Source organism: Furipterus horrens, unplaced genomic scaffold (assembly GCF_987537825.1).
Source record: "Furipterus horrens unplaced genomic scaffold, mFurHor1.1.pri manual_scaffold_3, whole genome shotgun sequence".
Lineage (NCBI taxonomy): Eukaryota > Metazoa > Chordata > Mammalia > Chiroptera > Furipteridae > Furipterus > Furipterus horrens.
In genome coordinates this window covers 39,723,287-39,745,068 of record NW_028327173.1, presented here as the reverse complement: position 1 = coordinate 39,745,068, position 21,782 = coordinate 39,723,287, and the positions used below count along the sequence as shown (strand labels likewise).

General features: G+C 39.6%; 1 protein-coding gene across 1 annotated transcript in view; it reads left to right on the top strand.

Annotated features, from left to right (window-relative positions):
• FYB2 (FYN binding protein 2) overlaps positions 1-21,782 on the top strand; it is a 103,774-nt gene that overhangs the window by 50,431 nt on the left and 31,561 nt on the right. Inside the window, exons 5-8 of the mRNA XM_090271642.1 lie at positions 11,022-11,122; positions 14,965-14,999; positions 17,376-17,407; positions 20,329-20,425. Coding sequence (XP_090127768.1) covers positions 11,022-11,122; positions 14,965-14,999; positions 17,376-17,407; positions 20,329-20,425 — 265 coding nt within the window. The remainder of the gene's footprint in view (positions 1-11,021; positions 11,123-14,964; positions 15,000-17,375; positions 17,408-20,328; positions 20,426-21,782) is intronic.

Sequence of the window (21,782 nt, the reverse complement as noted above, 5' to 3'; positions counted from 1 at the left end):
CTGGATGACCTCTTTCAACCTACTACTTTGGAACACGCAATTGTATTTGTGTTTTTGGTGTTTCTACCCCAGGCTGAGTGGGAAATATCAATGTCTCCCTCCTAGGGCAGCAGATGGTGGAACTGTCTAGGACCTGTGGAGACAGCCAGGGAGAAAGATGCTGTGGAAGTGGGGAATAAGTGCCTTACCAAAGGCATTCCAGTGAAAAAATGCCAGAACAATGACATTGTGGCCAAATAAAATGCATTTCTACTCCTTACTTGGATAGCAGCAAGTGCTATAAAGAAAAAAAATATTTTTAAGTATTAGGGTAGTAACTGGGGATTGAGCCTGAAATAGAGGAAGTGTAAGATGGTCAAGAAAGGCATCTCTTAGGTGGTGACATCTGAGCTGAGACCTGAGGTAAGGGGACCCAGTCATGGAAGGTCTAGGAGAAGAACTTCCCAGGAGAGGGCACAGCTGGTTCAAGGCAGAGTAACCCCTCCCCCTACCCCACGTTGAGGGAGCCAGAGCAGAGGGAGGTGCAGCTGAAATGCTGTGCTAGAGGATGGGGAGAGGGGGCAGTGACTGTGTGCGGTGTGGAATGAATTCAGATTTCACTGAAAATGCGTTGAGAAGTCATAGGAGAATCGTAACCTGGGAAAAGAAGAAGACAGCCTAGGAAACCACTGGAACAACAACAAAGCAACGGTAATAACATTTAAAATAGCAATCAACACTTACGTAGTGTCTGTTCTAAGTACATATATGATTCCATTTGTGACAATTAAGAAGTAGATGGAACCATCCCATTTTACAGACGAGGACACTGAATCATTGAGAGGTGGCCGAACTTGGCACGCTCAAGGTGGTAGAAATGGAGATAAAGAAATCAGTGGATTCAAGTTGTTTGGGAGGAAAGCCAGCAATTGCTGGATCAGCTGTGGGGAGTGAGATGTGAAGGAAAGATAGGAATCTAGGAAAACTTGTAGGTGATTTTCTGTTTCTGTCATTGTTGATATGAACACATTGTAGAAGGCTCAGTACAAGACAGATCCTTCCTGAAAGTTATTTGGGATTAGTTTCTAGTTAACAAAACAAAAGCAGTACATCATTGTGCCTTTGTTTATGTACAATCAGAATCTCTAAAGGCTGGTTTTTAAGTTGTTTGCAACTACAGTCCTCTTTCCTGAATGGCTGTGTTTTTGGTGGATATGACTGGAATCAACCTTCTCTGATCGACCAACAGCAAAACAAGCTCCCTGTAAGATGCTTGGGACCCAAAAGTGGGCCCTCAGATCCCAGTGTGCTAAACTGAATTGCTTTGGGGCAAGAGTGAAGCAAAGGAATTTTTAAGCCTGTGCCTTATAAAGTTTTAGACCCAGAACATTCAGGTGGGGTCAGCTTAAGCCACTTCTATAACTTATTATCCCTTTTTAATTAGACTTCAGGAACACAACAAGGTCACTGTTTGGCCTGCCTTTGAAAGGTAGGAGCAGTGGATTTACTTAGGGTTTTTCTCTTCTTTTGTGTTTTCAAGTATTATTCCTTTTCTAAAAAATCACCTAAAGGCTCTGTTTATTGAGAACTTCCTGTAGACAAAGCCTGTGCCCTATACTTAGGTCCACTCTCTCATATCTCTCATTTTCAAACTTTTCAACGACAACCGCCCCATAAAGTGAGTAGACACTCTGCCCATGGGGTTAAGTTACGTCATCCAGGGTGCTGCAACTGGATCAGTGGAATCAGGAACTGACTGAGTCAGCCTGGCTCCAGAGCACAGCCTCTCACCCTCATGCCCAGCTACCTTACTGAGGAGTCACATGGGATCTTTACCTATGACAAAAGGGGCACAGTGTAATGGACTCATGGCCTGCCCTGCAAAGTGAGCCTGGACATTCTCCAGGCCAGTGCTCTTGAAGGCCTACCTGAGGATTGCATTTTCTCTCTGCAGAAAGATCTGATGGAGAGACTCTCCGGGGTGGAGCTAAAGTGCAACAGCAGTTGGAGCCAACCCTAACCTCTTTTTAGTGTCATTCTAACGATGAGCGGGGGGTGGGAGGGGTGGGGGGATCATGGTTTAAGAACAAATCAGACAATTACAAGTTGCAGATTTGGAGCCTATTTTTGTACACAGAAAGGTATAAGGAAAGGTTGAAGGGAAGCTAATCTTTGAGTATGGCCATGTGTGGGGCATTGCTCCGCCCATTACATCTGTCAGACTCAGTTTGTGGGCTGTCACCCAACCCACTAAGCCACACCAGTCAAGGCAGAAGATGGAAGTTTTATTAGCTCATGAGAGAAAAACATTCTTAAAATAATTTTGTGTATTTTTGTGAAACTGGCACAAATACATTTTGAGATCCATTTTAGATAGCACGAATGTAATATTTTTAAGTTTACTCCTCAGTTATTTAATTACAGAGATAGATTTCTTAGGGTGAAGGCCTGTAGGGAGAATAGTCTTGCAAGAAGTATTTCTTGGAAATAGGAATTTTCCCAGTTTGGGACTTTGGGATGTTGAGGAATAACATGGTCTCATACTTTGTTACCAAGAACCTATAGAATGCCACACAGAGCAACTCCTGGCTAAGCTAATTCTGGTGTTCTTATCTCCAGAATGTGTGGCCTATTGAAATAAGAAGTGGAAAAAGCTGGGTTTTCAACTTAGGTCTACCCCTCTAATAAAATAAAACCAAAAGTACAGCTATTGCAGGTTTCGCTGTTCAAGTCTCAATTTTTCTATTTAGTGTATGCTCTTTAGATTTTCCAGAACTGTCTTTCAGTGAAAATTTTTGACTCACCCTAAGCAAAGTGATGCAGAGAAAGGTGAGAAAGGAAATGTACCTGTCAGGTATTTCCCACATGTTAACTCAGTTATTCCCACAGTGACCCTATGAAGAAGTTAAGGCTCTGAGAAGCCAAATGACTGCTTGAGACCACAGAGCCAATGAGAGATGGAGATAATGAATCTAAGTACAGTGCCTAACATACGGTAAACCCTCAACAGATAGTGGCTAATACTAAGGTGGATAATTTCACTGTTCGATCAAGTGAACAGATGTTTGAATGAGCTGTGTGCACCACTTCTCCATTGTGTACAGCCTAATACGGAGGTTGGCAAATTATTCTCCAAAGGAGGGCTATGTCCCGAGGGTGGACACAGCAGATGCAGACAAAGATAAAAGGGGGGTCCCAAGTCCATGTTTCAGCCAGAGAGAGTCCACATGTTCAAAAATTCAAGTCGAAGATAGATCTCCAAGGGTCCAAACACAATGAGAAAGAATCTGCTTTTGTAAATTATCTTTAACCCTTGGATTGCATTTATAGAGCTGTTGTTTCTTCTTGAACACAGATAATGCTGAAGGTATCATCAAGAAACATTAATATTTTAATATGTAGTATTTAAATTACCAGAGGTTTCCTATAAGAAAATCAGGAAAGATAGAACTGATGCTATGCCAGTGATGAAAAGAACTTTCTAAAATGCAAACTCCAAAAGTTATTTAAAAAAAAACACTAAAATTTCTGTTCTTCAGTATAATAATATTTCTGGCACACTTTTTTGTAGAAGGCCTATGTGAAAAGAGCAAATATTTCATTCAATATCCACAATATACCTTTAAAGTAGATTTTATTATTGTTTTGTATAGTTGGAATCTAAGGGTTAAGGGATTTATCAAATATTTTATAATTAGGGAGTAGAAGAGCTGGGATTCAAATTAAAATCTGTCTGACCCCAAGCTCTAAGTCTGTCTGTAATTCTCTGCTTCCGCCCAATAATTTCTACAGTCCTGGAGATAAGCTATAGACTTAATAAATGTGGAAAGAAAGAAATGGAAGCATGGATATATTTAATTCATAGAGTTATTTCTTCGCTGCAATCCAAGTTCTTTATATCAACCCATATTGCATTAAATCAAGGCAAATCTCAAATCTGGTTTTAATGGACCAAGAAAAAGATAAAAGACATTTGCAAGCAGCAAAGAGGGAGGTTTAAATATATCCACAATATCCTTTTTCCCTCTTAACATTAATTCTGAGTCCACCTTTCTGTAAAGACAATTGATCTGAAGATACCTTTTTAAAAATTTGGGTGAAATTCTTTCTGATCAGCTGAAGTCAGGTATTCATTCATTTCTGACAAAAGTAGTACAAGAAATTGATTAGACATCTTCTTTCAATTTTTCCACAAATTGTTTCTTATTAATAAAGTTAATTTACCATAGACCTGATAAGATTGTTAGTTCCCTGGAGCATGAGATCCATGGGATAGTCTATAATTTAAGAAAGTTTCTTTTGATTACTTCATGAAGGGGAAAGGAAACAAGTTAGAGAGGGAAGAAATTACTGAGGCATTAGAGTTTATTACTTTTTCTTTCCAGAAAAATTAACTATTCATATATATTTAAAATATTACAGAGACCATGAAAAAATATATCCCAAAAAATCCAAAATGGCCAAACAAATGAGGGGGAACAATCAGGTGAAATGTGCTTATGCTATAATAATAAGTGGGGAGAAAAAAAGAGAAGGGAGAACTCCAACCTTTCATTGTCTAACTACTATCAGGTATACCTGTCAATGGAAAACAAAAATCAAAAAACAGGAAGAATACCAAGATACTAAGATCTTACTTGTGTTAAGGTGGGAGAATTATGGTAATTATTCTCTTTACTGTCCACTTCAGGTGTGACATAGTTATTTTGCATTTGCTATGGATACAGTTGAAGTCCCTTTCATTTTACTCTCCCTTCCCAGTGGCAACTCCAACTGGGAATGCAGGACTGTATCCATTTAGTGTATTTTTTTTTACTTTGGCTACAAACCCACATATCTGTTAAAGATATAGTATTTTACATTTTTGTATAAATGGCATCTTATTTTATTCTTCTGCAGCTTGATTTTTTCCAAAGCTGTGTTTTCATACTATCTGTGAATGCATGTAAGTCTAGTTTACTTATGTACATACATATTGCCTGTATTTCCTTATTAAACATATCACAGTTTGTTCATGTATTCCCTTAAAACATTAAGGTTGTTTTCAAAGGCCATAAACAGAGACAAAAGACACTACATAATACTTAAAGGAGCAATGCATCAAGAAGATATAACCCTTGAAAACATATATGCACCCAACATAGGAGCACCCAAATATATAAGGAAAATCTTGGAGGGCTCCAAGAAAGATATCAACAGCAACACACTCATAGTGGGATTTTAACACCCCATTGTCAACCATGGATAAATCTTTCAAGCAAAGAATCAGCAAGGATTGCATGGCATAGAACAACACTCTAGATCAAATGGACTTAATTGATACATACAGAACTTTTCACCCCAAAGAAAGAAAATACCCATTCTTTTCAAGTGCACATGGAATCTTTTCAAAGATAGACCACATGGTAGGGCACAAAACAAGCCTCAACAAACTGAAGAAAATTAAAATTATATAAGCATCTTCTCAGATCACAATGGCTTGAAACTAGAAACCTACATCAAGGAAAAAACTCAAAAACATTCAAATTCATGGAGAATCAATAACATGCTATTAAACGATAAATGGATTAACAATGAGATCAAGGAAGAAATCAAAAAGTTTCTGGAAACAAAGCAAAATGAACACACAACAGCCCACGATCTATGGGGCCCAGTGAAGACAGTCCTGAGAGAGAAGTTCACAGAAATACAGGCCCACCTAAAAAAGATTTAAAAAATTGCTAATAAACAACCTAGCCTTACATTTATAAAAACCAAAGGAACAACAACAAACAAAGCCCAGAGCAAGTAGAGGAAGGAAATAATCAAGATCAGAGCAGAATTAAATGACATAGAGACTAAAAGAACAATTCAAAGGATCAATAAATCCAGGAGCTAGTTCTTTGAAAAAATATACAAAATCAACAAGCCTTTAACCAGACTCGTGAAGAAGAAAAGAGAAAGGACCCAAATAAATAAAATCAGAAACAAAAGAGGAGAAATCACAACCAATACCACAAAGGATTGTATGAAATTACCACAAACAACTATATGCCAAGAAATTTGACAACTTGGGAAAAATGGACAAATTTATAGAAACATATAATCTTCCAAAACTAAATCAAAAAGAAGCAGAAAGCCTGAATAGACTGATAACAACTAGTAAAATTGAAGCAGTAATAAAAATTTTTAAAAAGTGCACACAAAAGCCCTGGACTGGACAGCTTCACAGGTGAATTTTATCAAACATTTAGAGAAGAGCTAACTCCTATCCTTATTAAACTATTCCAAAAAATTTAAGATGAGGGAAGACTCCCAAAGTCTTTTTATAAGGCCAGTATTATTCTAATTCCAAAACCAGACATAGACACAAAGAAAGAAAACTATAGGTCAATTTGGCTGATGAATATAGACGTTAAAATCCTCTAAAATGTTGGCAAACCAGATTCAGCAATATATTAAAGAGATTATATACCATGATCAAGTGAAATTCAACCTCAAGATGCAAGGATGGTATAATATTTGCAAATCAATAAACATAATATACCACATAAACAAAAGAATGATAAAAATCATGTGACCATATCAATAGACACTGAAAAAGCATTTGATAAAGTACAGCACCCATTCATGATAAAAATGCTCAGCAAAGTGGGAATAGAGAGAACATACCTCAACATAATAAGGCCATATATGAGGAACCTGCAGCCAATATCATACTCAATGGACAAAAACTGAAAGCTGTCCTCCTAAGATCAGGAACAAGATGAGGATGTCCACTCCCTCCACTTCTATTTAACATAGTATTGGAAGTTCTAGCCACAACAATCAGAAAAGTAAAAGAAATAAAAGGCATCCAAATTGGAAAGGAGGAAGTAAAACTGTCATTATTTGCAGGTGACATGATAGTGTATATAGAAAACCCTATAGGCTGCACCCAAAAACTACTTGAGCTAATAAGTGAATTTGACAAAATAGTGGGATACAATGTTGATATTCAGAAATCAATGCATTTTTTCACACCAACAATGAAATATCAGAAACAGAAACTAGGGGGAAAATCCCATTTACTATAGTAACAAGAAAAAGAAGTACCTAGGAATAAACTTAACCCAGGAGGTAAGAGACCTGTACTATGAAAACTATAGAACACTAAAGAAAGAAATTAAGGAAGATACAAATAAATGGAAGCACATAGCATGTTCATGGATTGGAAGAATTAACATCATTAAAATGTGCATACTACCCAAAGCAATCTATAGATTCAACACAATCCCTATAAAAATACCAATGACATATTTTACAGATTTAAAACAAATATTTCAAAAATGTATATGGAACTAAAAATGACCCTGAATAGCCTCAGCAATCTTGAAAAAAAAAAAAAAAGAATAAAATTGAAGGGTCACAATACCTGATATAAAACAAGGCCATGGTAATCAAAAGAGCCTGGTACTGGCACAAGAACAGACTATAGATCAATGGAACAGAACAGAGAGCCCAGAAATAAACCCATGTCTCTATGGTCAATTAATATTTGACAAAGGGGGCAGGAGCATAAAATAGAGTAAAGATAGCCTCTTCAAAAAGTGGTGCTGGGAGAACTGGAATGGTACATGTAGAAAAATGAAACTAGACCACCAACTTATACCACACACCAGAATAAACTCAAAATGGATAAAGGACTTAAACATAAGCTGTGACACCATTAAAGTCCTAGAGGAAAACATAGGGAGTAAAATTTCAGATATCCTACGCAACAATAGTTTCACTAATATATCCTCTAGGGTAAGGGAAATAAAGAATAAACATATGGGGACAACATCAAATTAAAAAGCTGCACAACTAAAGAAAACAACATCAAAGTGAAAAGGGAACCAACCATATGGGAAAATATATTTGCCAATGATACCTCAAATAAGAGTTTGATCTACAAAATATATAAAGAACTCATATGACTCAACAAGAGGAAGACAAACAATACAATTAAAAAATGGGCAAAGTGTCTGAATAGACACTTCTCCAAGGAGATCATACAGAGGGCCCGTAGACATATCAAAAGATGCTCAACAAGTGCTGGGGAGGGTGTGGAGAAAAGGGAACCCTCGTGCACTGTCAGTGGGAATGCAGACTGGTGCAGCCATTGTGGAAAACAAATTTCCTCAAAAAACTAAAAAGGGAACTGCCTTTTGATCCAGCGATTCCGCTGCTGGCATTACACCTGAAGAATTCTGAAACACCAGTTCAAAAGAACCTATGCACCCCCATGTTCATAGCATTATTTACAATAGCCAAGTGCTGGAAACAGCCTAAATGCCCATCAGTAAAGGAGTGGATCAAAAAACTGTGGTGCATTTATGGAATGAAATACTATGTAGCAAAAAGAAAGAACTCCTACCTTCCTTGACAGCATGGATGGAACTGGAGAGTATTATGCTAAGTGAAATAAGCCAGGTGGCTCAAGACAAATACCATATGATTTCACCTAATACAGGAGCCTAATGGATAAAACAAACAAATGAGCAAAATAGAACCAGAGGCATGGAAACAAAGAACAGACTGACAGTGACCAGAGGGGAGGGGGGATGAAGGGGAAGAGTCTAGCCAAGGAACAGGTATGAATGACCCATGGACTTGGACAATGGGGTAGGGGACAGGGAAGGGGAGATTAATGGAAAATTGGGACAACAGTAATAGAACAACAATAATAATAATTTTAAAAGAACATTAAGGTTGTTTTAAATTTCCACCCTTTCAAATGATGCTGCAGTAATCATCCTCATGTATTTATAGGTGAATATGAGGAAGTTTCTCCAGTTTTTTGTTTCTTTTTTGTTTATTTGGAAGTGTGAAACAAGAATAAGTGAAAACTTTTGTTTCACTAGATACTGAAAATTATCCTCCAAAATAGTTATGCCAATTCACACTCTCCAATCAGCATGAAGGATTCCTGTTTTCCATTTTCTTGTTAAGTGAGATTTTTTTTCTAAGATCTTGCTACACTGAAGAGTGTGAAACAAATTCTCATTGTCTTGATTTCTATTTCCCTGTTTACTATGAGGCTGTGAATTTACCTGTAAGTTACTCAGTTGTTTGCTTCCGTAATGTCTACCATATGCTTTTGTCCAATTTTCTATGGGTTTATTTGTCTTTCTCTTGTAGGAATACCCAATAGAGTTTATATATTAACTCTTTGTTCCACTTCACTATTAAGATATTTTTGGAGGTTAATCTAGTTAAGAACAGTTATCTAATTGGAATGCTTTCTCGTTTATTAATATAATCTGGACTTTTTTTTTTTTTTTTTTGCTTTCATTGTTTCTACATGATTAATTGCAGTGACAGAAATTCTGATGTTGCGTCATCCTTTAAATATTGGGAAATTTTTATCTGTCTTTAGTTATTTTTATTGCTGATTAATTCATTTTTCCATTTTATTTGAGCTAAAACATCTTAAGTGAGATTAGACTACATTTTTATTTAATTGTTTGGTCATTTTGTGGTTTTTGTATCAAAATTATACCACCATTTTAAAATGAGTAGTGTAGGTCCCCTCTTTTTCTATTCTCTGAAACTGGTCATGAAACTTTGCCGATAAAACTATTTGGTGGAGGAAAAGGCGACAGGTGGGAGAAGTGTGGAGGTGGGTAGGGGAGACCGTGGGTGCGTGTAATATTGGTTCAAGCCCTTTAGTGGTTTATTGGCCTATCAGTCTTTTTATTTCTTCTTCAATCACTATGGTAATTTTATTTCTCTCTAAAGTTGTTGATTTTCTCTAGATTTTCAAATTTATTGGCAGAGAACTGATCATAACATTTCCAGTTTTGACCTCATTCTTCTCTCTAATTTGTGTGTGTGTGTGTGTGTATGTGTATGTGTGTATGTATATATATAAGACCTTCTCATTCTATCCTTCTTAGTATTAACTTTTCCTTTAATATTTTCCATCTTTTAATCTCTCTGTGCTACCTTCCGGGTAACTTCCTCAGATCTAACTAATTGACCAATTTTCTCTTCTGCTGCATCCAGTCTACTTTTCAACCTATACATTAATGTTTTTATTTCAAGATCTATATTTATATTTCTATAACTTCTTTCTCCTGTCTCTTAATCTGCATTTTCTCTTTTTACACACTTTAGTGCCTTTTATTCCTCACTTTGTTTCTTCAAACACTAAAAATGTACTTATTTTAAAGTTTCTTTCACATCATTCGATTATTTAATTCTCACATGAGTTACATCTTCTGACTATCTATGGGGGCTCACCTCATTGTGGGCTGTGCACTTTGACTATAAGCTCGTTTTGAGTGGAAATCATTTTTTTAGAAACCATATGCATCATGGGATGTGCAATCACGTCTTCTGAATGATATCAGATTTGCTTTAGAAGAGGTGAGGGTTGGATTTGAAGCAGCCTTTTGGCTTTGCATCTCTGAAATACACAGATTGTGTGCATGTAGAACCCACACCTGTGCTTTGGTGGTGGGTTTTCAAGGTTCTGATTCCTCATGGTGACTCCTTTTTACCTCTAATGGCCATCGTCAGATAGCAATCTCCCCTGCTCAGTCCTGGAAGAGTGCACAGATATTTTTTAGAATTTGTTTTACAGATGGGATGGCATTTTGTGACTCTGGACTTTATGGTGATGGCTCAGTTTCAGCTTCCCATTCAGATGAGGCCTGTGGATCAGACCTCTGACCCAGACATTAGATCCCCAGTCACTAAGATCTTTATCTGTTTCCTGTTTTCCTGAGTCCCTTGGATGCAGTTCTCATTTACATCTTTAACTGTGAGATTCCTCTCTATGTCTGGCACCTGGGGATTTTTACCTTATTTCCAGATGAGTTATGTATTCTTTGTGTAATTCTTTGTGTTGTTATATTTCATCCAGAGTTCCTATGTATTTAGAGTTGAGCTGGTGTGCCTTCTATATCTACTGAGGGTACCATGTTGGCCAGACATACTTGTAGTACCTCTCTAATTAGGAAAAAATACAAAACATTTTACAGTATGTTTAAAGAAACATTTTATTTAACAAATCTTTTTCTCTCTGTGCTTCTCAGTGATGAATTTGAAGAGCCACATAATTACGAGGCAACAATTTCATATCTGAGACACTCTGGCAACTCCATTAACCTGTGCACCAGGAAAGAAATTGCTGATTGTAAGTCTCCTAAGCCAATTAATAATATGACCTTGTGTGGAATGAAAATGTGTCAAAAATGGTATTTTCCCCCAGCTCATTATAAGATGATACATTCACATCCAAGCTGCTTTACCATATAATTTTTTCTTTTCCCCTTTGTCTAGTCTCTTAAAAATATAAATACAACCAGTTGGGCATTGATGCGATCTCATGCCTCCTAGTGCTGCCTTCGCTCTACCTTCATCCACTCTCTCCACCAATCCACGTAGATGCTTTGCCTTTAGTCGCTATGTGGGCGGGAAAATCAAGATATGGTGATTCCTTTTTCTTCTTTGTCCTCCTGTAGAAACTCATCTCTCTTCTTATGGTGTCCTTTAAAAAAAAAAAAAAAGATTTTATTTATTTATTTTTAGAAAGGGGGGAATGGAGGGAGAAAGAGGGAGAGAAACATAAATGTGTGGTTGCCTCTTGCACACCCCCAACTGGGAATTTGGCCTGCACCCAGGCATGTGCCCTGACTGGGAATTGAACAGGCAATCCTTTGATGCGCAGGCCAGTGCTCAATCCACTGAGCCACACCATGCAGGGCTCTTTTGGTGTCCTTTTTTGAAGTCTCCTGGTAATTCTGTGTGCAGAGAGGGAGGTAACAGACCATGAGAATTAGGATGCTGTGTTTAACCTGAGTAGAGGCACAGGATTCATTGAATAGATCTGACCACTGGTTCAGGGCTAAGTCTTCCTGCCTCTGGTGTCACCAAAAAAGCCCCTGTCAGGTAAGAAAAGAAGAAGCAGGGACTCATAACATTTCTACAAGTGTCTCTGTCTGTGTTCTGCTTATAGGATCAGTCAATTCTCTACAAAAGGTATAGATGTTGGTGCCAGAATAAATATTAGTGTTTACTGAGCTTATACCATGGGCCACGGTTCTGTGTTAACTCCTCTGTGTGTATTCCTGCTGATGGAGAGATTTTCATTGACTTTTAGAGGCAGGAAACTCAAGATTGAAGATTGAGTTACACATGGTCACATAAGTGGTATGTGGTAGAGCCATAATGTGAAATGGGCTCAGCTGGCCTCTGAGAGCCACAGTTTACACCATTTTATGCTGCTTCTCCTTCAACGAGGTTTAGCTTCCCTGAAAGAAGGGTTAGAAAGAGATCGTCTTGTCCAACCTCTCTATTGTATAAACAAGAAGCCCAAGGCTCTGGGCAAGGAAGTCATTTGCCTATAGAATACATACTTAGGGGAATAAATTCTTAGATACTTTGTGGGTAAGAGTCAGGACTCATTGAACTTCCCCTTGCTTCCGCCAGGACATAAGGGGTTGAAGAGCTACTGGAAAAACTCTCCTACATGGGCAAAGTCTATATTTTCCCACATGGCTTGTAAAATGCTAGCCATGAGAAGCACAACTCTGCCCCCATCACCCCTAAAAGGTAATGCTGGTCCATCTGGGATTGCCTGGGACCCTGCATGACAACATGGCTTCTCAATTCTAACATTCACATGAATCACCTGAGGATCATATGAAGATGTAGGTTCTGATACAGTAGCTCTGGGTCAGGCCTGAGAGTCTTCATTTCTAACAAGGTCCATGGGGATGCTAGTGCTGCTGATCCACAAACTATACTTTGAATAAAAGGGCTGTGGGTCCCATTTGGGCTACATAACAGCTGTATGCCTTTCTAGAAGGCTAAGGTGCTCCAATTAAGGCCTGCAATGCCCCCTCTGGACTATGTGAGACCTGGAGAATTCCCTCCCCCGAGGTTGCTCCTGAGATCCTACTTGGGTCTCTTGCCTAAGTGCTTCCCCTCAGATCAGAATGGACTATGGGGTGAGCTGACCATGGCTGGGGGGAGGGAGTTTACACATATTCAAGGCTCCTCGTGGTGTAGGGTGAAGCTGAGGATTGGAAACAGGAAGCTGACATCACAGAAAATACTGTGGCCCCGCCCCCACGGTCACACATGGAGAAAGAACTGAGGACCTGCAAGAGGTGACCATGTCATGATACTAGCAGGTGGAGGGGTGCGGAGGACCATTTTGTAATATGTCTTTTTCTTCTACCTGCTATAAAGCTGTTCAGTGGAGTTATATAACTCCTTGTAAAAAGTGAGGGCTGCCTCTTCTTATTGTAACTACTAGTCCCTTCCTGACCCTCTGGAGTCCATTGCACTTTATATTCCTACCTTGAGAGCAAGTGTTGATGGCAAAACAACATTGGAGAACCTCCACGTTGTTTAAAGAAAATCAAATTGTGAATGTATTACTAACTGCATGTGTTATCCTTGTTTACCAGCCTCGTCAGGTAAGGTGTCTCTGAGCCTTGGTTGCCCCATTTCTAAGACAGAATTATAACTCCCCATCCAGTGGCAAGGAGAAGCAAAGAGATCATGATTTGTTAATTCTTTAAATATGCTGGAGGAAGGAAAGAAGAGATTATCCCTTTTTTTAATTGGAAAAAATATCTGTACTTTGAATGAGCTTGTCTGCATCATAAGCAGTATTTTTAAATGTATTAATAGCTAAACAAAGTTTTTTTAAAGATTTTATTTATCTATTTTTTAGAGAGAGGGGAAGAGTGGAATAAAGAGGGAGAGAAATATCGATGGTTGCCTCTCACACATGCCCTGACTGGGACCTGGCTCGCAATCCAGGCTTGTCCCCTGACCAGGAATTAAACCAGCGACCTCTCGGTTTGTAGGCTGGTGCTAAACCCACTGAACCACACCAGCCAGGGCATAAGCAAAGTTTTTAAAGGAGGCAATAGCAGAACATTTTGAGTCAAAAACCATGAAAATAGTAGTGTACGATTACCGAAGTTGACATACACATTATTAATCATCCACACAGAATTTTATGTCTGCATGTCAACATTAATGTGTGGGTAGTCCCTGAGGAAAACCTAGGGTTTCTTTTACTTTAATAATAGATTGTATGTTTAGAATAATAATGGCTTAGGAATGCAACATGTTGGTCATTTTTCTAAACTAAAACTTCAGGACTCTAGCAAAAAGAGAGAGAAAATGAAACAGGGGGAAGGGTATCCTGCTTATTACCCACACATTATTTATTAACAATAGGGGGAAACTTTTATAGATAACACTTAAGCAAGGAAAAATCAAATTAGAATTTTATAAAAAACACTTCACTTTCTATACAATGGTGATGTGCTAGGTATATTCCACTTCTTACATCATCTCCTTTAACCTCCCTCCCCATTATCTCTGTAAGGCAGGTACCAACTGACCCCATTTCACAGATGAGCAAGCTAAGGTTCAGAAAAAGGAAGTCATGTGTCTACAGTCCCACTGGTAGTGTCAGGACTGTGCTTTGAACCCAAATTCTTGCCATTACTCCTGTTTGTTAGGTTGGCTTCATGTCATTTAATAAAATCCACAGAATTGTTGGAATAATCAAAAGGTATTCAAACCTGACTTGACGGTCAGTGTCCTCTCACCAAGCTGTACTAAGGAAAGCAAGCATTTGTGGAAGAAAACTTTCACACATGCTATAGAGTTTATTTTGTTGAAGTAAACCACAGATGTTTTCTACCTTTCCTTTCCTTTCCTTTTCCTTTTCCTTTCCCTTTTCCTTTCAAGTTTACCAAAACAGAAAACTCAAAATTGTTTCGAACGTTTTCATTGACTGTATGTTCCATCCTGGAAATCCCCACAGAAATTAAAACTGATCTGCAACCTAAGAATCTCCCAAACCACTGGGACAAAGCCTCACACAGATGGACGTTATGAAGTGAAGAAAACTGAACTCTGCAATCTTTCACAATTGAGTTAATGCTATGTACTAGGAGAAATCAGCATTATAAGACACTGCCAATAATTTTTTCATGTTTATTTTAGCAACCTATGAAGTGAGAATTGAAGCACTCCAAAAGGTATTGTTCCCTCTCTTCTTAACAACTTTCTAACTAAAACAAGGGTGCAGGGTTGATTCTAAAGTAATGTCTTTTATGAGAGAGAAAAGGTCATGGTTTTCAGTTTTCCTCTAATTTCTAAGGCGTTTCCAGACTCCATCTGGTAAGATTCTGAAGCCTTTGATGAAATGGTGGCAAAAGACGATCCTAATTCCTTCGCCGCCCCTTGTCTGCGGCAGCCAGCACCAACAAGCCTTTACTAACTGTCTCTTCAGAGAGAGGGGTTGTTTGGCACAAGACAAATTTGTATATCCTGTGCTTTCACAAGGGTGACCATACCCTCGAAGGCCCATTTTCTGGGCTCCTGGTGGGCACAGTGTGGGGTGACTCCCTGGAGGCAATGCAGCAAATTGATTAGGGCCCAAGCAGAATCACTGGCCTCGATCCCCGCTGCTGGCTGTGTCACCCTGAACCTCCATCTCCTCACCTATAAAGCAGAGATAGCGGAAATGCCCACAGCTGCTGGGGCCATTGTGAGGATGAATGTCAGGTAAATTCAGGTAAACAGTTTCATACGAAGCGCCTGGCGTCTGCTCCAAGCATTTTAGCTTGCTGAGCTTCCTTGCGTTCAATCTTCTGTAAAATGGTGCATTTTCCTTGAGAGCAGGAAGGATATGCCTTGTTACTATACCTACAGTAGTAGATGTTCAATACAGAAGGGGACCAATAGTAGTTTCACTTAATTGCTGAGAAAACTGAGTCAGACGAGAAGGTAAGCACCTGGCACTGCACCTGGCATACAGTAGGTACTTACCTAACGCTGGGGCTGGGTCAGTTAAGGTTCTACCCTTTTCCCACTGAGTACCTTAAGTTTGGATCCTTTAGCTTCCTGCTCCAGTTTTCTTATGCTTACTGGAAAGGATCGCTCATTTGTGAGTGCACTTTGTAGCTAGAAAACTATAAATGATTATTATTCCTATTAGTGAACACAGAAGCATTCTATTAAAATGTTTCACTTACCTGGCAACATCAGCACATAATCAACTTTCTGTACAAGTGAAATCTCCAAAGGACCACATTTTATCCAATGCAAAATAAAAAAGCATGAAAGTATTTGTATTTTTTAATTACATTTTTAGCCTTCAGACTGTCCATCTCAGTATTTCTACTCTGGTGGCTGGAAACTGATGTCACCCTTTCCTGATGAGGAGACACGAGGGGCTGAGTGGACACAGTCCATGCTCTTCTTTATGAGATGCTATCAGGCCATGTAGGTGCTCAGAGCTACTTGTCTTCCCACCAAACCACCACAAGCCTGTTTGCTGTCATTGTTTTCTGACCGTTGTCATTTCTTTCTACTCTCACTATCTTCGTGTCTATCGGTGAGTCTCTCGCATGATCAGGCATGTATGTGCCAGGTCCCTGTGGTGTGCCAGGCACGTGACACACACAGTAACATCGCTTCCACTTTATAGGTGAGAACTCAAGGACCACAGGGGTTCAGTGACCTGTAAATGATGTAGCAGAGACCTAAAGCAAGGCCTGTCTGACTTGCTCTCCAGGGCTGCCATCCAGACTGCTAGAATTGCACAGGAAATAAAACCAAGTAGTCCCTGAATGAAGACCTGAGGGGCTCTCCTAGAAGGGGAGCATCAGACCTGTTAGACCTGGATAGTGAGGCAGCACTTTGGATGCTGAGATATCTCTGTTTCCTTCAGGGTTCTTGGCTAGATTCCAAATACTGAATGGCATCACCTGTGATGACTAAATACGTGAGGGGCTATGTTGTCGTCACTGGGACATAATTTAAATGGAGTCAAACTGAGATCGCACGAGAGCTGATTTTTGATCAGAGTGCACAATCAGTGAGGGAGAATTCCCAGCATGACCTGCACACTTGCCAGTTTGGCCACTGAAATACAGGGATGGGCAAAAGTAGGTTGGCAGTTGCACTGTGACATTCTTTTGAGTTAATAAAACTATTGTAATAATCATAACCTGGATGTCTATTTTCCATATGAACAACTGTAAGCCTACTTTTGCCCACCCCTGTATTGCTCAGATATCACAGATTCATACTTTTTCATAGGACCTAATTGTTTTCTGTTCTACAGATGTATTCCTGGAATGCAGAAAATAGCTTATTTTTCTAAGTGAAATCATACATTCCCTCTTGCATACACTATAACTTCACAAATGCTTGTTTACTTCTTGAATTGACCAGCAGCTCCACTGGCAACAGTTCATGGACTTTTTGTAGTCAGTGTCTACATTTGCTTTCACTGAGATGGTGCCCACCTACCCTCTTAGTCTGATCTCTAGTGACCTATAACCAAACAAAGGCCTGATTGATTAGGGTAGACTTATGAAAATGACCATTTTCCTTTTTACTTTCAGCCTTGGAAGAGTTATCGCCACCAAGAACTCAGGTGAGCTTTTATCTTCAATAGGAAAAGGACCAATCCAGCCACTGCCCCTCTGACGACGGGCCTTGTGTTCCTGGGTGGGCCGGCTCTGATTCCAGTGCCTGACCTGGCTCAGCACCCTGTGCTCTGCAAGGTACCTGGTGTGGAGAAGGTGCTCACACTGCTCTCACTCAGCAAACAGAGTCCCCAGTGTGTGCTGCCACTTGCGAGCCCCTGGGACTGTAGCAGTGACAGAGGTCTAGCCACTGCCTCAGGCACTCCCTGATTAGAGGAAGTGTCACACAATCCGACATGTAACAATCACGGGAATTCTCAAGGACTTAAATTTCCAAACTGCACCATGCTGTTTCAAGTTTCTTTGCCTTTTCTCATTTAATTAACTCACTCTAACTTAATGATCTGGCAAACTCCTCCTGACCATCAAATGCCCCCTCCTATAAGAAGTCTTCCTTGATTCCCCTCCTTCAGGGAAAGGTATCCGGTCCCTTCCCTGTGGTCCTGCTGTGAGGTACACATGTGTTGGCACTAATGTCACTGTGCATTGTTTGTGTTAACATGCCAATTCATTCTCACTCTCCTCTTCACGCTCTTGTCTGTGAGCTCCTGTGGGCAGGGCCCATGTTTCCTTGTTCTTGGTATTTCTGGCACCTCTCATACTTCCTGACCCAGAGCAGGGCATTGGCACTTAGCAATGGTTTTACTTTCCTCTTCAGAGTCACTTACCCATTTTTAAAGCATTAGAATAAACATAGATGGTGAGCTCTGGAGAAGCAAGTATCAAAATTTCCTGGCTGAGGTCAGAAACACAGGTGCTTGATTATGGGGAGAACCCTGCTTCAGGTGGGTGGGCTCCCTTTGTCCCTCTCCTTGAGTTCCTGCCTGAACCCCATAATTAACCCTTTAGCACCTAGCACAGTGTGGACGCATGGTAGGCATATGTCAAATGAGTAATTATTCAGTTCAGCATTTATTGAGCTTATACTCTGTTTCAGACACTGCTAGCTTCTGAGGTACAAAAAAAAATGAATAGAATATATTTTCTAGCCTTGGTTCAAGATGAGAGTGAAGGCCAGAGTGGTTGGGGGTGGGGGGTGATTATTTGGAGGAGATAATGACCACGTAAATAGGAAGTCACAGAATAATATAATCATTGCTATGGAAGTTGTAAAAACACAGAGGTGGGGCTCTAGGCATGTTTCCTTGAAGAGTAACAGCTGATCTGAATTTTGAAAGATATGTAGAAAGTGGCCAGGTGAAAATGGTGGAATGCAGATCCCAGGCACAGAAAAAGTATAAGGCAACAAGTGTGAACCAGTGAGGCTGGTACAGGACTCCCCACAAATGGTTAATAATGCTGAGCAACGGGTGCCATAGGAACAACGCTGAGGAAGTGTGCACATCTGCATCCAGGCGGGCCTGCACTCCCTAACGTATCATTTAAACCAGCCCTACCAATTGAAATATGTGCAAGCCACATGTCATTTAAATTTGTTCTACTAGCCATATTTTAAAAGGTGGAAAAATAGTTGAAATTAATAATGTATTTTATTAATATTTATCCAATATAACCAATATATTATTTCAACATGTAATCATTATAAAAACTATTCCTGAGGTATTTACATTCTTTTTATGCATAGCAGGTCTTCAAAATCCTGATGTGTTCTAATTTTATACTTACAGCTCAGCTGGGACTTTAGACACGTTACAAGTGTTCAATGGCCACATAGTCCAAGGCTGCTGTATTGGACAGCACGAATTTAGATTTTTATCCTATAGGTCAGGAAGAACTACAAAAGAACTTCAAAGCAGAGATAATGTACCTTCTCCCCCATAATATTATTGTTATAAGCCACAATATTAAATTGAATTTGAGAGTTATTTATGGAGACCACACTCTATAAAAACTACTGAACAAGGTCTAGGGGATAGGAAGATGGACTACAGAGGATATGTACACCAGTAAGGCAGGTAAATGCATTAGAGGGAATATCAACAATTACAATGGGAACAAAAAACAATGGGTGATTCTAAGTTCGCATGTGGATGTTGATGCTCTCCAGCATTCTCTCCTTGATCCTGCTTCTCACTACACTCTCCACCTTGACTCTCTCCTTTCCTCCTTCTGTCTGCACAATGGTGCATGGCAGTCACTCAAGTCATTAGGGAACGCTCTCTGCCAGGTGCCATGCTATTGCTACCATGGGTTACATAGCACCAGTGGGGGTACACACAAATAAGAGAGCGCTGTCTCTTTGCAACTTGATTTTCCATTAGTTGATAAGGTGACATGGAGATTTGGAGACAAATCCCTAGGCAGTCCATCATAATACAAGGTAGAAGGACAAAGTGCTGGGAGGGCAGAAGAAGGTTTAACTGCTCAGGAGAATTGGAATGATTCTACGAGGTAAGATGATTTAGATAAATTGAGAACTGTGCTATGTATTTCAGCAATAGAAGATGTGGAAGGCATGTCTGAAAAGGGAAATAGAAATAAAAAGGGAGAGTTGCTAAAGTAGCAGGGTAGGTTTGGAAAATTACCAGAGTCTAGACTAGAGCAAAAGTGCAAAGGGGTGGATCAGAGGGAGATGGGGATGGAAAGCAAGGGAGGGGCCAGATCATGATAGGACTTATATTTTATCCTACAGACAATGGGGAGTTATTAGGAGATTTTGAGCAGGAATTCATTCTGGCATTAATTGAAGCAGGCATAAATTCAGAGCAACTGTCTATGGTTGACGTGATCCTGACACCCCTCATCTCTAAATTCATTCATTCATTCATTCATTAGTTCATTCATTCAACATATATATGGAGAAGAGTATTCACATCTGTTTGAATTCATTTTTCCAATTCATTTCATTTAGGGTTGAGCAACACACTATTATCTAAATACTCAAAACTTCACTTCTTTCTCATTTCAGCCCTAAAGATGAAGATAAAAATATGAAGGAAAAAGAGCCATGTGAATTGGAACCTCAAAAACCAGAGAGGGATCTACATTCAGACCATCTTTTTGAGGTATCTGCATTCTAGGGTTCCAGACCAATAGCAGCAGTTCATGGGGTGACTTTCTAGAAGATGAGACACACAGCCCTCCTGAGAGACAAAGTCAGAAGATCCAGTGGGCTTTGAAGGCATTTTATCAAAGATATTAACGTGACAATTAACACTGAGCTCTAGCCTTGGATTTTCCAGGCCTTAGAAGCAGGGCTGGAACTAGTGTAAGGTCAGTAAGGCGGCACCCAGTGGGCAAAATATAAGGAGACACTCAGGTGCCCACCCTGCATCTACATGACCCTTGAGGGACGATTCTGTGCTCTAAAGCCCTGCTTAGAAGAGTGACTTCATGTCTAAACTTGGTCATCTCATGAGAATAAATAATTCTACTCAATTACCATCCCCATTACTATCTCCATCATGGTAATAAAATGAAATAATGTACATGAAAGTGCTTTTTAAGCCATAAGCTACCATAAAAATGAAATGTATTGTCAATTAACTAGTTAATTGATTAATATTTATTAATAGTAAATACTGTATATGTGTGTGTATTAATACCCAATTGACACTATTCCCTCCAAAGCAGTGTGACTGGAGGCTTAAACCATAAATTCCACCAGGACTACTACCAGCGCTTAAAACATTTTAGATAGTTGTGTAATATCTACCTGTATAGATATTTTATAATATCAAATTGTTCCAGTTTCATCTGCAGGGATTGGATAAATCAAACAGCTTGGTGGTGGTGGTAGTCTGCATTGGTGTATTGGCCCAGAGGCCAGACTGGACCAGGTTAGATGTTTACAGAGTATCACAAAGCAGCATAATTCAGAGAAGCCAGTCACTAATTATGAAAGACAGGGTCCAGAGCCAGGGAAGCAACATCACGTGTCAAGGCCAGAGGGCAGAGGACAGGGCCGTAAATGGGTGATGAGTCCAGAGGTCAGTAAAGAATTTATCAGAAAGGCAGGAGAGGAGCCCATTAAGGAATATTGATCTTGAAAGACCAAAAGCAGAATGTGTTCTTTCTCAGTGCTGGCCATATGACAAGAGCCAGATATGGGGTTGGGCTACCACCAAAGGGACATATTCCTACTTTCATGGAGTGGATTTGAGTTTGAAATATTGTGAGAAGTTCTTTGGAATGTGTTAGACAAATGTGGTGGGCGGTCTAGATGGGCAGTGCTCTCTGAGATCAAATATAAGCTATAAGTCAGTAGGTACATAATTGAAAGAAGGCGACCACCATACCTGTGTGAAACATTGACTTCTTTTCTTTCTTGTCACTTTTCCCATTTAAAAGACTCATTCTTGGATATGTGACTAAAAAGAATGCCCCTCCTCTTATTCTCCTCTTAGTTTGCTCAGATCCCAC